At 44.5% G+C, this 16260-nt stretch overlaps 1 protein-coding gene across 1 annotated transcript in view; it reads left to right on the plus strand.

Annotated features, from left to right (window-relative positions):
* Positions 1-12175, plus strand: part of sash1a (SAM and SH3 domain containing 1a) — a gene marked incomplete at its 5' end in the record, with an annotated part of 176352 nt that extends 164177 nt beyond the window's left edge. Inside the window, 5 exons of the mRNA XM_079996981.1 lie at positions 1827-1977; positions 2078-2206; positions 4757-5775; positions 8805-8936; positions 9027-12175. Coding sequence (XP_079853107.1) covers positions 1827-1977; positions 2078-2206; positions 4757-5775; positions 8805-8936; positions 9027-9278 — 1683 coding nt within the window. The 3' untranslated portion in view covers positions 9279-12175. The remainder of the gene's footprint in view (positions 1-1826; positions 1978-2077; positions 2207-4756; positions 5776-8804; positions 8937-9026) is intronic.
* Positions 12176-16260: the final 4085 nt, after the last annotated feature.

A 16260-nucleotide genomic window follows, 5' to 3' on the forward strand; every position in this document is an offset into this window, starting at 1 on the left:
TTAGGGTGAAAACACAAAATGACATATATAAACAGGCAAAAAGCACTTATAAACATGGGTACATGCCTACATTTGTTGTACAGAATTGGAATGTTTTGAATGTTTTAGAGCCTAAAGACCTAGGCCAGGTGTCAGCAACCTTTAGTACTTGGAAGAAACATTTTTGCTATTTATTTGTTTGTTTTTTTACATTCTAACCCTTTAATGTGGGTAATTAACCTCCTATCTACATTGAACACTTAATGATAAACAAGCTGAGGCTCTTTTCACTCCATATTTTACCGAAAGGTGTAGCTGCAGGTCAATGTTAATGACTTGTAGCCATTTAATCAACATCTTGCCACCAAGAACGGCGCTCCTCCTTATCTCCTCAGCAGTATGCAGGTTGAATTACAATGAGTCAAACTTGGGCCTCACCAAACTGACACTCAGCTGGTATTTATTTCCTTTTGTTTATATTCCTTTTTAAGCTCCTTGCATATCGCTGCTGCAATGTATTTTGAGTTATTTTTAACGGTATTTAATAAGTTGTTTTCCAACCGATAAGAACCACGGTGTAGCCTCAGCTGTTTCTCAGCAGCTCTAATGACGCGTACGTTCACAAGAAACACAGATTCAGCCTCCGCTGACGCTGCGCATGTGACATCCACCTCTTCAGCCTCTTCAATCGCTCACATTTACTTTGTGTTTTGTGCCGTCGTGGTCGGTTGAATCAGCAAATGAGCTGCAACCTGAGAAGTCCATGATAACAAATATGACCAAATGACACGTTAAGAGTGGAAAAGAATAAATGGGATGTCCGAGGAACGTCCTACGTTCTGCAAGTCTGACCACACGCCCGTGATGTCCGACCCAGCGCGTCTCCTTCTTTTCGCTCAAATCTTCTGCTAAACATTGTTTTGGCTTCCACACATTGTTTGGATGTTGCCTCGGCCAAAAAGACAAAAGACGTTGTGGGAGAGGGCGGAGATGAGCTCTCCATTCTCCCAAACAGAAACTGAGTGGAGACACTAGAATCCACTGTTCTAAGTTTGATGGTTCTCGCTGGTGACACGTAGTCTATGATTTCTCCTTCCCAAAGTGCCAGGGTGACGTCCTGTCGTCTGCGCTCAAACCCGATCCAAGGGATTTAATGATAGCATCAGTTTACTTTGACATTACATATTTATAGATGAATACATGTGTGTTTTTCTAGGCTCCAATTTGCATACACCACTGTGGCCTGAATGACTAAGATATGTGGGTGGGTGTGTGTGTCCTTTGTCTTCTGCGTTCAAAAAAAGCCTTCGATGGAGCCCTCCACAGTAATCCTTCCTTTGCCCCACAATTTATGTGGGAAATTCTATTTTACACAGAGACGGATGAGCTGAAAGCAGGAGAAGCCCTAGTAGCTCCTAAGTATGTGCGGGTTTCCAGTCTCTGGACAGCAGAGATTTGAAATGAAATTAAGATATTCATTCACCGCCAGCCGTCTTTCCATTTTGATCGCTGGTGTGAGCACCCTCGTCATTTTGAGAGAACATAGAAGGATCTGAAGAGGGGGTCGTTGAGTATGTACAGACAATGACACCTTGAGTCTAATAGCAGTTCCTAAATCGCTTTCTCTGTACCTGATGTATTTATTTGTGGTCAGGAAATAATGAACTTAAAGCTCACATACTCACTACCACCTCGGCAAACTAACTCCTACTGTAAATACTCTGACCAGGAAAGTATCACGTTTCAAGACCGCGGCCTGGTCATGCTGTTAACGTTTTTTTTCCCCCATAGGATGTTTTCTTTTAGGGCCAGAGTCTTTTTTTTGAGTCCTTGTTATTGTCCTGCAGGAGCACATGCCCACCTTCCTGTTCAACGGCTATGAAGACCTGGACACCTTCAAGCTGCTAGAGGAGGAGGACCTGGACGAGCTGAACATCCGGGACCCACAGCACCGCGCCGTGCTACTCACCGCCGTGGAGCTGCTGCAGGAGTACGACAGTGAGTGCAACAGAACCAGCGATTCAGCCCTGTTTAATAGGAGTTTACAGCTTCAAAAACTGGGTAACGAATCTTCTCCCCCCCCCCCCCCCGTCTCCAGGCAGCAGCGACCCCGAGCGCGGCGGCCTGTCGGGCTCCCAAGAGAAGCTCCTGTCCGAGGGCCGCGGCCTGGTGGGAGATTCCCCGCGCGACTCGGGCTGCTACGAGAGCAACGAGAATCTGGAAAATGGTAATGATAGCCTGGCCTAGCCTAGCGTTAGCCTAGCCTAGCACTATGGCGGCTACTCCTTGTCCAGGCTTCCACCCGCTCCATCCTCTTTCCATGCCCGAGCAACCTAAATCCCTGCTCATGTCGCTCCGCTGGACCCGTCAAGCTACTCCACCGTGACCACATATCTCCACCCTGCTTGCCTTCACCCTTTCCTGTTCTTCCAGCTTCTGGTGCTACCCAGTAACACGGCCCCTTTACCTCGACTACTCTTAATCTTTTTTTCTGTCCTTTCACTCCACCCTTCCCGCCACTCTTCTCTATCCCTGTAGGCGTTCTGTGTCGCCAGTGTCGCAGTGCGATCGGCCCGGTCCGCCCCGCATTGCGAGGGCCCCGTGCAGAGAGCCTGCACAGGACTGTGGTGCTGGGAAGTGGCTCGCTGCCCGGACACGGGTTCCCAGCAGCTTCAGAGCAGGCACACTTAGCGGGACACCAGGGGGAGGAGAGCACCACCAGAGAGTATTTCTGCTAAGGGGGCGGGGTGGGGCGGGGTTTGGGCCTTGGTTTGCTGCTGTGCTGGTGGTGTCAGGAGGTTGTAGCTATGGGGTTAAATGACGGTGCCATCAAAATCGTTGTTTCCATTTGCAGATGTCACCTCAGGGTGCTTGTATTTACCATGTTGCACAAATAATCAAATGTGCCTAAAAAAAGAAGGGAAAAAAAAAAAAAAGATCTCAGATGAAAATATTTTTTTAATTGTAGTGCACAGATTGTAACTGTGGAATTGCTATTTTTGTGATTAAGGAATTATGAAAACATTTATTTGTGATTTTTATTTTCTTGTTGGGGGTATTCAAGCCGTGAAAGACTTCATTTTCTTCCTCAAAACTTTTTTTTGAGACCTCCATAACTCATAGAATCACCCCTTCTTTTTGTCATAGCTTATCTCAATTTCCCTTCTATCAATCTGGTGTGTGTGCGTGTGTGCGTGTGTGCGTGCGTGCGTGCGTGCGTGCGTGCGAGAAACAGTTTGGTTTTGCAATCTGCCACAGTAGAGATTTTTAAGTTGTGGAATAAAGACCACTCCAATAACACACTTGAAGGACTTGTGCTCCTTGCTTGCTTGGTTTTGTTGTCTCCTTCCTTTCTGCGTGTCTATTTTTCCTGCCATCCCACTAAACACACCACGCTTAACATGGAGTTTACATCCCGCTCTCTTCTCGCAGTGTCTGGGCTCTGCAGTGTCGCATTTCACATGTTTATTTTATGCCACTTATTTCAGTTTACCTACAAAATTGATAAGCACACTCTACTTTCAAATGAACATAAATTCAGATTTCGAATTGAAAGTTAATTTGACTATTGATCTCTTTCGCCGTTTTCCCATTTTATTTTTAGAAGACTCACTGTAGAGCCCCGGATACCCCAGCACCGTCTGTTCTGATCAATAAATCTTTTTTTATGTGTGGCTGCTCATACACACTTTTCCTCTCTTTATGAGACATTTTCATCCATTTCAAACTTTTATTTTTTTTTTGCGTAGTGTACGATGGGGAGATTAGAAAATAACTACTAATCACTGTTCACCAGGATGTGAACAAAGCAAAGCTGTCAATGATTGACAAAAGGAAGGAAACATCACAAAATAATTAAATTATTGTGTATTTTAGCTATATTTTATTACGGTATTGATTTTAAGTGTTATTTCGGTCTTTATGAAACCAATCAAATTCCAGTGTTTTAAGAAGTTAAAGGTGACCTCACTGCAGTTTTAGTATAAAAGTAATTCTAAATCGTAATGTAACACAATTTGTCCAGTATAACAATTGGAAATTAATAATTATAATTCGCTTTAGTCTGCACAAAAAGTACAACATTACATTATGTCATTTAGCAGACACTGTCCAAAGCAACATTATAAATAGCTTTCTTTTCTAAATGTCTGTTTTCCTCAGTCCAATACTTGTGTAATTGATTTTGTGCTCAATATTTAACCCAATTTGTCTCAAACCTATAAATTAATATTAATATCTTTGATTAAAAACGCAGATCTTCAATACTAACTGACAAATAAAAGAATTAATTGCTTGGAACTCTATTGGTTATGGGCAAGCTCAAACATACTCTTCTAAAAACTTTCCAATTTTAATTAATATTCTTTCTGTCATCACGCCATTCAAAATCTTTGGCCTGCCATACGACACGACGCTCCACCACTTTATTCCATCCATTTTTGCTCCTAAGTTTGAAGATTGATGGTAAGTTGGGCTCTGTCCTCTTGTGGTATTACATTGGGATATTTATATTCCTGGTTTATGAAAACTGCTAATGAGAGTGGTCGGATCAGGGGTCAGAAGATCCAGCTCATGTCAAATCAGTTTTCTTTGTCTAGATATTTATCACAGGTACTGTCTCAAGGGTCTTGAAGCCCACTTCCAGCCACCCCATCCCTTATTCCATGTCAAAGCTTTCTCTCCATGTGTGACATCTCAGACTTTATAGTTAATCAATGAAGTTGTATCTGAATTAAAGCACGTGTATATATAAGTTGGGAATGGGTTTATTTTGCAGGCAGGAACAGGAAGACCTCCCGCTCCAGTCGTTCTTCGGCGGGCCTCCAGTCCCCAGACTACCCCACCTTGCCCATGACCGTTTCCAATGAGGCCCTGCAGCAAGGCAGCAAGAACCAGCGCGCAAAGTTTCCCAGGAGCTTCTTCCTCAAGCCAACCCTCAAGGGTTTCAGCCTGCTGGGGCTCCGCAAATCTCTGCATCACTCTCCCATCCCAGCCAGCCGCAGCTGCGAGGACCTGGACGGCCCCTCGCAGACCACCTGGAAGCGCTCCCACTCGCTGGGAGACCTCCAGTGGGAGCAGGCCGGCACGCAGAAGAAGGACTCCAGCGTGGAGCTTAAACCGAGCAGCGAAGGATCACAGTCGGGCCACAGCAGCCCCATCAAGGCATATAGAGACGGTGATTCACCAGCTCGTATTCGCACTCCCCCACCGGTGAGCCCCAGAGTATCAAGGCCACCAGTGCCCTCCCAGCTTCCTCTTCGCCCACCTTGCCCCACCACCCCAGCCCCCCACCCTCCAGAGCCCCTGTCCAGTTCTACTCCCAGTCCCCCCGAGTCTAGTGGGGAGAGGATCATTCGGACACACCCGAAAAAGCCACCGGTTCCTCCGCCGGTTCCAGCCAAGAAGTCGAAGGAGAGGCTGGCCAATGGCCTTCGCCACCCGCCCCTCTCTCTGCCCTCCTCGCCCTCCCCCACCCACTCCCTCACCTGCTCCCACCCAGTCAGCCCAGTTATCCGCTGCAGCAGTAGCAGCCCCGGCCCTGTGGTCCCAGCTTTGCCCGCCAAGATCCCCAGCACCCCCGCCAGCCCCCGGGCCACCTCCCCGGCGTCGTCCACGGGAGAGGAATCAGGCACCCCTCCAGTGGTGCTGCCACCCTGGATGTCAGACTTGGGGACCAAGATGGCCGTCGCCAGGAAGGTCTCCCACACCAAGATGGGCCCTGACCTGCTCACCCTCCTCGAACAGAGGCTGGAGGCAGAGAGCATCGATCTGACTGAGGAGCCCTACTCGGATAAGGTAAGTTGCCTTTTGTCAACAGTCAAGTTGAAAAAAAACTCCATGACTTGTTTCCTAGATGGCATGGCGGCTCAGTGGTTAGCACAGCAAAAAGGTTCTGGGTTTGGACCTTGGAGGAGTGGAGGAGTTTGCATGTTCTCCCCATGTTTCTCTGGGTGCTCGGGTTTCCTCCCATCCCAAAAGATATGCATGTCAGGGTTATGGTTGGACCCTGCTGATACCCCTGACCCAGGCATTGGCTCTAGAACTGGAGTTGGTCCCCCAGCGCTGTGCTATGGCTGCACACTACTCCTAAATAATTAGAATGGGTAAAATGCAGAGGGCAAGTTTCCCAATATGGATCAATAGAGTGTTTTTTCCTCTGGATGAGAACTGCAATGGTAAAGTGGAATTATTGGTATATTTCAGGTAAGGGTTAGTTCAGTTTAGGTTAGGTTTCCTTCAGGTTAGAGTTCGTTTAGGTTAGTTTGAGTTTTCTTTCAGGTGCGGGTTAGTTTGGGTTAATTTAGGTTACCTTCAGGTTAGTGTTAGGTTAGGTTGAGTTCAATGTATATTTAACACAGGCAACCAATACTAATATATAATTACAGAACCCAGAATTGCAGTTGTGGCGCAGCCCCTTGCGATCGCCTGCACAAGCCATCGTGTCAATTATGCACAATTTAGTGTTTTTATAGCTTAATGTCCGTAATCTCCGGGTGCGTTGCAATGACATTTCACTGCATATATGTATATATACAGTATGTGACAAATAAACCTCTTGAATCTAGTATATGTAATGCACCACCACCGTGAGAATATTTACTCAGTGCAGTTGAAACCAAACGCCACATCTTTACTATAATTTATTGGCCAATAGGAATTGTAGTTTATTTTATTTGACACGCTCAAACATCTGCGCACAAAAACTGCAAACACAAACAGTGGTTTGGTGATGAGCTGCGAAATAACCATTAAAAGCCGCATCAGAGCTCACCCAGAACAAAACACAGGCATTAAGTCATTTTTCCATGGTAAACTTAGCTGCTGCTGTTACAAGACATCGGAGGCACCCGGAGGTTGTGTGTTTTGTTTGGCGTCAACTTCTTTTGGTTTTGCGTCGTAACATGCCTGACTTTACCCCGTCATAATTTCACTTGAGCTTGGATCCAAATGGCTCCCTGGCTTTAGGCCAACAACATCAGTGGCAAACAGATTAATAGAGTACGCTCATAGAACTTGTGTGTGTGTGTGTGTGTGTGTGTGTGTGTGTGTTTGTGTAATGTACATGCCTGAATATACCTTGTCTGCCATCACCCTTGCGTTTTGTTTTTTGTATCATTATTTAAATACAATCCCTGCTGAGAAGGCAGGGGAGGGGGGTGAGGGGGAGGCTGGGTATTACTCTGATGCGGTTCAGACTGTTACGTTTACAGGCTGAATATAACCGACGGCAGACAAGGCTGTAAAACGCAGCCTCTGGCCAGACCCCGGGCTGGGCCCCTTCAACATGGCGGAGCCCCCGACGCTGCCAGAACAACCGCACAACACACACACACACAGCCACACACACACACACACAGATATTCTGAAAAAGTAAAGGCTGAGTTGTACTCCCTGTAATAACACCATGTTGGGGAATACAGCTCCTATCTTCGACCTTAATTCCTATTTGTATATAGGTGAACCCTATGTTAAATGACTATACACTATAAAGACTGGAAACTTCGGCATCCAAGCTTAATGGGCGTTGCGAGGCTAGAGGTCCCCAAAGGTCCACGCTCAGTCAGACAGGGTGTTTGGCTGTGCGGACAGCGCTCTCCATTCCTTCCCAAACCCTCCATCCCTCCCTCTCTCTTCGACCTCCACCCAACCCTCAGACCTCCGGTCCGACTTGGCTGGCCCGACCGTTCCCTGCTGGAGACCAGCCACTGCTCCAGGTGTCTGAAGACGGGGAGCGAGAGCAGGAAAATCGAGAGGAGAAGCAAAGGGGAAGAAAAAGGGGGGTGTAGAGAGGGGGGATTATCAGGATTTTAGGAGGAGAGAGGGTGTTTAGTCCTTTCCTCCTCCCAGACGGTGATCACGAGACGTTCAATTATGTTTTGACTTCGTGATGCACATGTGATATCTTGTGAGGATTTTTTTCCCCCCTGATTTGCCTCAATCTCCATGAGAGCCATTATCATCTTGTCCTCATTATATGGCAAATATCCTCTCTTTATCTTGGCCTGCAAAATAAGTCTGCTTTTTTCACCTAGAAACAACCAGACCCGAGCTTCTCAACTCTGGCTCTCGGGCATAATGTCCCAAAATGAGCTCATAAAGTCCAAACACTCCTCTGCGATAAATGGCGTAAGCCATGTTCTTATACAGACTTGAATTAACAAAGCATATTAAAGGGATAATGTCATCAATACATGTTGTAAAGTTGGCTTTATTGTCTTGAACAGATAGCAGTCAGCAATGCTGAGAAGTTTGTTTTCCTTTGCTGTGGAGATCTTTGAAAACTTGATTTATCGTAATTGGTTAAGTGACTCTGAGAATGAGAAGAATTTTTACAGACTGGCTATTAAATATACTGTACATGTGTGTGTATCCGTGTGTGTGTGTGTGTTTTGATGGGGAAACACGTGCATGCGTCTCCAAACTTTGCTACTCCAAAAGTACTTCAGAAACCCTTTTATGACTTTGATGCACATCCAAACCAAATCAAAGTACATGTGTCCATGTTTGTGTGTTAATGCATTCAACAGTCATTGTATTTAATTACGTTATTGAGCAGATGGTTTCATGCAAAGCGACTTAGACGAAATACACACACTCGTAGAAGTCCAACCGACCAGAGTTTCAATGAAATTCTGGAGTCCTAGTCCCCACAGGCATATGGATGAATAGGGCCAGGGGTTGGTTATATGAAACAAACTCCCATAATGGAGGGGTAGAAGGTCTTCAAGATCCTTATGAGTTGGAGAGCTCCCGTCGGCCCACCACGTTCTTCATCTTTAGTGTCTTCAATAGCCCTGAACCCCTCTCTTACCTCCACCTTCCAGCATGGCCGCTGTGGGATCCCCCAGCCCTTGGTTCAGCGCTACTCTGAGGACCTGGAGCAGCCCGTCAAGGAGGTTGCATCCACCATGGACCAGCTCCGCGTCAGGGAGCTTCGCAAGCAGCACCGCATGGCCGTAAGTCCACGTTGGCGTGACAATTATTTGCCAAAGTCAAAGCAGGGTGACATTTCTAAAGAAACGTTGTTTTGCACCATCGTGTTTCAGATCCCCTCTGGTGGCCGGATGGAGATATGCCGGAAGCCCCTGTCCCCGAGTGGCGGTGTCTGCTCAGTCTCCGACTGGCTGACCGCCATTGGCCTGCCCATGTACGCCACGGTGCTGGAGACGGCCGGCTGCGACTCTTTGAGCGACGTGGCGGTGCTCACGGAGAGCGGCCTGCGCGACGCCGGCGTGCACGATGAGAGGCACGCCCGCCGCCTTCTCAGTGAGGGCAGGCTGCTCAGCGCTCAGTTGTAGACGGACATCGGTTTTAGCCGATCGGCTAAATCCATTATGACCGGACCAATGCTTACGGCGTTGAGCAGTCATCGTTTTTCCGTTGTCGTTTCCAACCCACGAAGACGGATACGGAATATGAGATATGCCTTTTATACGAGACTGTTAGACTTGAACTCTGCGGGGCGGCTTCTGTTTGGCGAAAATCTGCAAACAAAGGGTCTTAAAACTCAAGACGTGGAGCTGCCTTTACGGAAGATAGCACATTCTTTTCTAGGTTGGACCTTTTCATAAAAGAAAGACTGTTAATCACTGTTTCCCCTCTTTGGTAGCCGAGCTGAAGTGGGCGTGAGCTTCTCGAAGGATGTTTCTTGGCCAAAGTGATTTTATTCCCACATTCCTATAAAACCCCAACGATCCACATCCATCTCTACCGTAAAAAAAACATTAAAAGTTTGTGTTTGGACTTTTTAAATCCTAAAGTGAGCGTGTTTGTGGTGCGATTAAAACATCTTATTTTATATCATGTTTCTGTAATATACCTTACCGCGTACTCTTTACTTTCCAAGATGTTTTTATACGTCAGGATATTATACTGTTTGGATTTTCTTCTTTTTTTTTTTTTCTTCTTGAATGTTTATCGCCTTAATTTGAGGCAGATTCTCAGTCATTTTCTCAACGGGAAGGGAAAACACAATGATTTTCTATATTCCGTACGTCAGGTTTGAAAGGACGTATTCGACCGAGGTGTAAAGGAAGCTCCATATTAATCCACTAATGGCGACAGGTGTTGAATTTATTATTCCGCAGAGTATCTTCCTTGTATATTCCATCACATTTTAAGTTGCCTTATCATTATGAACAGAAGACACTGCATCCATCTATCAAGCATTCCCCCCTTTTACGACCGAGTTTGAACCGGTCGCCATGTGCCAAAACCCTTCCTGTTATGAATGTGTCAAGAAAAAAAAGACAGTGGTGATGGTAATAAGCAGATGATGCAAACTGGTTAAATATACAAATACGTATACATACACAGGACTTATATGACAAGCATTTGTAGTCTACAGTGCAATTATTGAAGCATTTAGAGTCAAAATGTCAAACCAAGGTTTATATATATATATATATATCTCCTTAAAACTAGTCCAAACTTCTGCCAAATTGACACCTCAGTTAATAACACAAACCGTGTTTCTTCAAACACAGTCAGTACCTTCTGCAAGCTAAAGCTAAAACAGGCATCAAGCTGAAGTTATGGATTCAACCCGATTTTTAATTTATTTTTTCAACATAAGATACTGAGTCAAAGGCTATTCTTGTCGACCTATCATAGCTCATGAGATTATACAAATTGTCTCTGCTGTGCACTTTTCATAACATAACTATCTTACATAGGGATGGACCGATTTAGCGGCCATGCATCGGTATCAGCCGATATTCGCCCTGACTGCCATCGGCTTATCGGCAAATAAGGTGACATTCATCGATGGCAGTGGCCGATGTTTATCAAGTGTTTCCTTCACATAGACTTCACTTGGGTGGGCCACCGACGTATGTTAACGGCCGCTGGCAACCTATTTTAGCATTTTTTATTTAATTTTTTTTATATCCGTCCGAGAGAACAACGCCATCCGTGATCGATTTTAGAAGACGTGGACATGGCTCTCTGGAGCGTTCCAAGTAGGAAGTGATGCTGCATTCACAAAAACTCGGAAAACCGTAAGTGGTGCTGCGTTCACATGGGAACTCGGAAAACTAAGTGATGCTGTGTTCAAGGGAACTCAGAAAACGTCGGCATCGGCTATCGGCCAGATTGTTATTTTAAACATCGGTATTGGTCCAGAATTTCAATCGGTGCATCCCTAATTTTACAATAACCCTTTGTTGGTGTTTTTTCTGTCATTGCTTTTTAAAGGTGTGTCCATGATAGCCATAATCCAACTCAAGTAATATCGCCTGGATTTACAAACGAGTGTTACATTACATACATACATTTACTCTTTTAATCGATAGATATCTGAGGCCTTTTTTTCCCTCTTCAATCAAAGTGGTGCTCTGTGTTAGTGAGAATGGGAGACGATTTAAAAAAAAAAGAAAAAGAAAAAAAAAAAAGGTAAAGACCCAACTTTTCAAGACGTGTTTTGTAAAAAATGACTAAACTGACACTGTACATGCACTTTAGAAGGTAAATCGAGCTGTTTTACAGGCGGAATTGGCTACGTTCTGTTCAGATGTCGTTAAAAGGACATTTTTCTTTTTTTGTCAATGTAATGTAAAGTTAAAGGTGTGAGCGGGTGATACTTTAGTGTTGAGTTCCCGTTGCCAAGTCAATGTACAAATGTTGATAATCATCCTCAGAATAACCTGTTCCACATGACTTTCTGACTTAAAATTTGTTTATCGCAGTCCTTAAAAAAACAAAATAAATGTTTGATTACATATATGAAATGCTTAACTAAAGTTGCACATTCTGTATATGTAATTGATATTTAAATAACTTATTTTTATGCATATTTTTTTCCTCATGTTAACTGTAAGTAGCTGAACTATATCCATAGCAATAGTTTCCTGCATAATGCATATTGCTCTAGCCCGGTGACAAGCTACAGTATGTATTGTAAGATATGAGTGTACAAATTATTTTATTTGGTTTCATCTAGCTCTAACGATTGTCCATAAAAAAACATTTTTGCTTGTGTATTGAGACAAAAAAAGTCATGTCCTTAACTTTGTCATTCTGAAATATAATTAAAAAAACCTTTCTTGCCACATAAGGCCCTTGATGCTCTCTCACCCACGAGCCATGACCTTCCTCACACACTGGCTTCTTGGCGTCGTTCTTAATTATACCCTTTAAAATAAGAATTAGAAAGAATAAACTTTTGATATACAATAAAAAGTCTAATATTACCATACTTAATTGTGACTGGCATAAAGGTTTTCTTTCCCAATTGCGAGGTCTTAAAAATTGAATTAATTAAGTTTGGGGGGGTCACAGACTTGGAAAATATGCCACGGCCATGGTGATAAATGCCTGACGGTTTAATAAACACGTTGTGAAAGGTTTGGCCTGAAAGAGCTGCGAAAACACAATCTCCGTCTCATTGCAGTGGAGCTTGTAATGTCTGATTTTGAGAAGTGTGTCTGAGCGGCCTCGCCCCCCCACCGCCACTCTGGCTGCCGCCGCTCTGCAGCTGCTATCCATGAAACCCAGAGAGACGCAGATACGTGTCCCGGTCACTTCTGCCACTGTCGTGCATCTGGGGAAGCGTTTGCTCCCAGCGTGGAGAAAAACTTTCACTGTCGGAGGCTTCGGGACCACGTTCCTAGAATGCTAAGTCGAAAAGCGTCTCGTGTGATAAAACCTTCCCCTTCAAAGAGCGAGATACAGTCGTGAGATATTGGCCTTTTTTTAAGCTCTAATTACACATCCAATCTGAAATATCTCCGGAGGAAGAGACGGGGCCTTGAGAGGTGAAGACTGTCGGCTTCAGCTCACTTCCAATTATTCCGCTATCCCTTCAACCCCCCCAGCACCCCCCCCCCCCCCCCCCCCCCCCCCCCGGCTTTTTTTTTTGTTTCCTAAAGTTGAGCTCTTGCTCTACCATCTCCAGGAGAGAAACGCTTCTTGGGATCTTCCTGGGCAGTTGTGATGCTTCCTTCAAAGATCTATTCTCTTTCATTGGAGAATTCCTCCAGTTGAAGTAGTCTTAAAGTCTTATTTTCCACATAGATGAAAAATAAGGATTATGACCTTTTTAGTTAAAGTGCAAATCCATGGCATCGTCTGCGTTGGGTGGATTACACTACAAGTCCCAGAATTCCATTCAAAACGGAAACCTTTTGAAACATCTGGGTTCAGTACGGCCAATTTATTCTCTCCAAAGTATGTTTTATCCAATTCATCGTGGCTGCCTTTCACTTCTTCTCACGTGTGTCCAATCTTTGTGTACATTCTGGTCGAATCGGTGCAAATTCACCAACCATTTGCCGTTGGATTTATTTTCCTGTGTGTGTGTGTGTGTGTGTGTGTCTGGTTGTGTGTGTGTGATGTAAACAGCACTCCACCAAACCTCTGGCAAGCCTAATGATACGCTGTGCCAGCTTTTTTTCAGAACGGGAAAACTGCAATGACTCACTGTCTATTTCCAGTGTATTAGGGCGTAGGAATGCAGAGATGTCATCCAGGATGGATGGAAGACCTACAATCCCACTGATCTCTCTTTATTTCATCTCTCCCTTTCCACCCTTCCTTTCACTTTCGAAATAACAAAAAAAAAAAAAAAATGTTTGTGGAGATTCGGAGGACGCCCTGCTCTTCTTGACGGAGGAACGCTCAGCATCTACTGTCTGAGCTGCACTGACGCATTATCATGCAATCATGTGGGTGTCACAGAAATATGAATAGCTGCTGTGTTAATTAGGATATATTTATTTAAAATTAAGACGTAGATGAAGAAAAAACACCTCTGTGTCCGTGGTGCAGGTGTAACTCTAATGGCAGGGTCCATGCCGTGGAGAGATAAATGGCACGCTTGCGAGGTTTTACGGTCTTCAAAGCCGGCCCCGAGGGGAAGGAGAAAGTTTAAAGTGTGCCGTGCAAATAGTTAAAATAGCTTGTTACGGTCCTCGTGTTTCAGTTTGCCACAGCAGGGGTTCCCAAACTAGGGCTCGCGGCCCCCCATTGCATCCACGGTTCTTTTTTTTTTTTTTTTTTTTTTTTCTAGATTTCTTTTGTTATACATTAGAATTTTTTGGGAATTTTATTTTAATCAAAACATATAAATTCACCCTCACCAATGAAGTGAATGGTATTTCTGTTGATGTTAATTTTAATAATTTTAAAAACCCTTTTTTAAGACAAATGAACAAAATCTAAGATTTTCAGACAAAGTGTCTCGCAACTGTTACAGTGGGATGCAAAAGTTTGGGCACCCCAGGTCCAATTGGCATGTTTTCTGACCTCTAAACCATAACCAGTTAAACATGATGCCTTCGTTCAAATTTTAAACCAAGATTTTTTTTTTCAGCATAATAAAAAAAAAGGAAAAAGGCCCTGTGTAAAAGTTTGGGACTCATTCTATATTATTCAGTGTTACATAAGAAAAAAAAGATTATTACTAATGCCGAGACTGACAACAGAAAGTTAAGCGTCTGAAGCACGTAACGGAGAACCTTGAGAAGAATGCATTCCATCACATACAGTATCTAGAGATTCTATATTTAAGAAATATTTAAGAGTCAGTCAAAACAGCGACATTGAGGAGAGGCGGGGTGTTCCGAAGCACAACTCGAAACCAAGGGTGAAGTACTTCCAGGAAAGACGACTGTAGGTTTTGGAATGGCCATTGCAGTCCACAGACTTTCATTGAAAATTGGCAAGATCTCAAACATGGCGTACCTGCAAGGCGGCCGAAGAAAGCATGCTGCAAGAATGGAAAAAGAAGGAAGGACAATCCCAAAGAAAGAATAGAAAGACTCTTAGTTTCTCAGCTGGTCAGTGTTGGTTAAAGTTGCCAAAGGAGGATTTCGGATGCACTGACGGGCACAGGCGGCCTTTCCATGTGGCATAGATCAGCACTTGCCTGGAGCCTTGTGCGCTGGGGGGGCCTCGTGAATCTGTGTGAATTATTTTCTTTCATGAAAACTCTGTTTTCCTTTGTTACGCAATGCGATTGGTGCTGTGCGTCACTCACATTCCATGAGTATCCCAATAATTAGATTTAGGAAAAAAGACCCTTAGAGGACGTACAGAGTGGACACGGAAATGGTGGGCGGAGGAGAGTAGTGTTGGGACTTCAGTGATGAAAAGTTAATGTAAATGGAACTCTCGCAGGCTGCTGGGCTTATCGTCCGAATTCATTACATGAGATAAATCAACCAGGTGAATAAGCAAAAGCAACAATAAACTCGCTACATGGCACTACAAGGATTATCATCTGTACAAAATCTAGTCTTACAAATTACATTATTATACGGTTCAAATTGGATATTATGAAATATTCCTTCCTTACGTCCCTTACCCATAATTGCTGTGGTAAAATATATTCCTCCATATCTAGTCCTAAAACAGCCATAACGAACACAATACCCAAAATGGGTTTTAAACAGGTCTGAAACGGTCACAGGTTCAAGTGCTGATTTTCCATCCAAGTCCTGCTCCTTGAACCAAACGATTGGAGAACATGTTCAGGCTTCATGAGACTCAGTGGCTCAAGGAAATAGGTCATTGGATGAGAACGTTCGTGTTGGAGGTCTTAAGGGTTTGATACCAGGTGATCGTTTGTAAGGCAGCAACACAAGAGATCACAGTTGATCACAAGGGCGACTTGGTTGCCTGATGGTGTTGTCACTCATCCACGGATGTCAGGAGGGCAACCGGTTCGATTCCCTCCCTGCCCCAGTAGCCGCTGGGGGGGGGGGGGGGACTTGGTGCTTCTGCCAATGGCAGCCCTAGAGGGATTGGCTGAGTGTGGCTGAAGCGTTGAAACACCTCAGAACTCCCTGTGTACAATCTTGAACAAAAAGGCCTTAATTGGAATTATACTGTATGTTTATGAGGTAAAACAAAAATGGTGTTCCAATGTTTTCTGTTCAAATAAATCCATTTGTATTTTCATGTAGGAGTACGAACAGGATCAACATTTTTTAATAAAAGGGTTTGAACCCTTTCGGTGCAGTTTAGAGAGCCCATCAGCAGCTCTTGGTTCGGGTGTCATGTCACACTTCTGGATTTCATGACATTTAATTGTCAATTGTGACACACAATTGCTTCCGAGTCGGGAACCAGGAAAAGAGCCAACCTCGCCTCACCCCAGCGGCTGTCCCCCCGCCGTGGCCGCAGGGCGACGCTGTTTCGCACGTTGACCTCGTACAACAACAGCGAAAGAATCTCGTGAGGTGGAAGTTTTTCCTCCGCGTTCAGTAACCCGACACCGCGGCCAACCGCCCCCGGTATATAAGCATGTATTTATAAAGCTCCGTATCACAGCGATGGACT

Source organism: Zeus faber (assembly GCF_960531495.2).
Source record: "Zeus faber genome assembly, chromosome: 2".
Taxonomy (NCBI): Eukaryota; Metazoa; Chordata; class Actinopteri; order Zeiformes; family Zeidae; genus Zeus; species Zeus faber.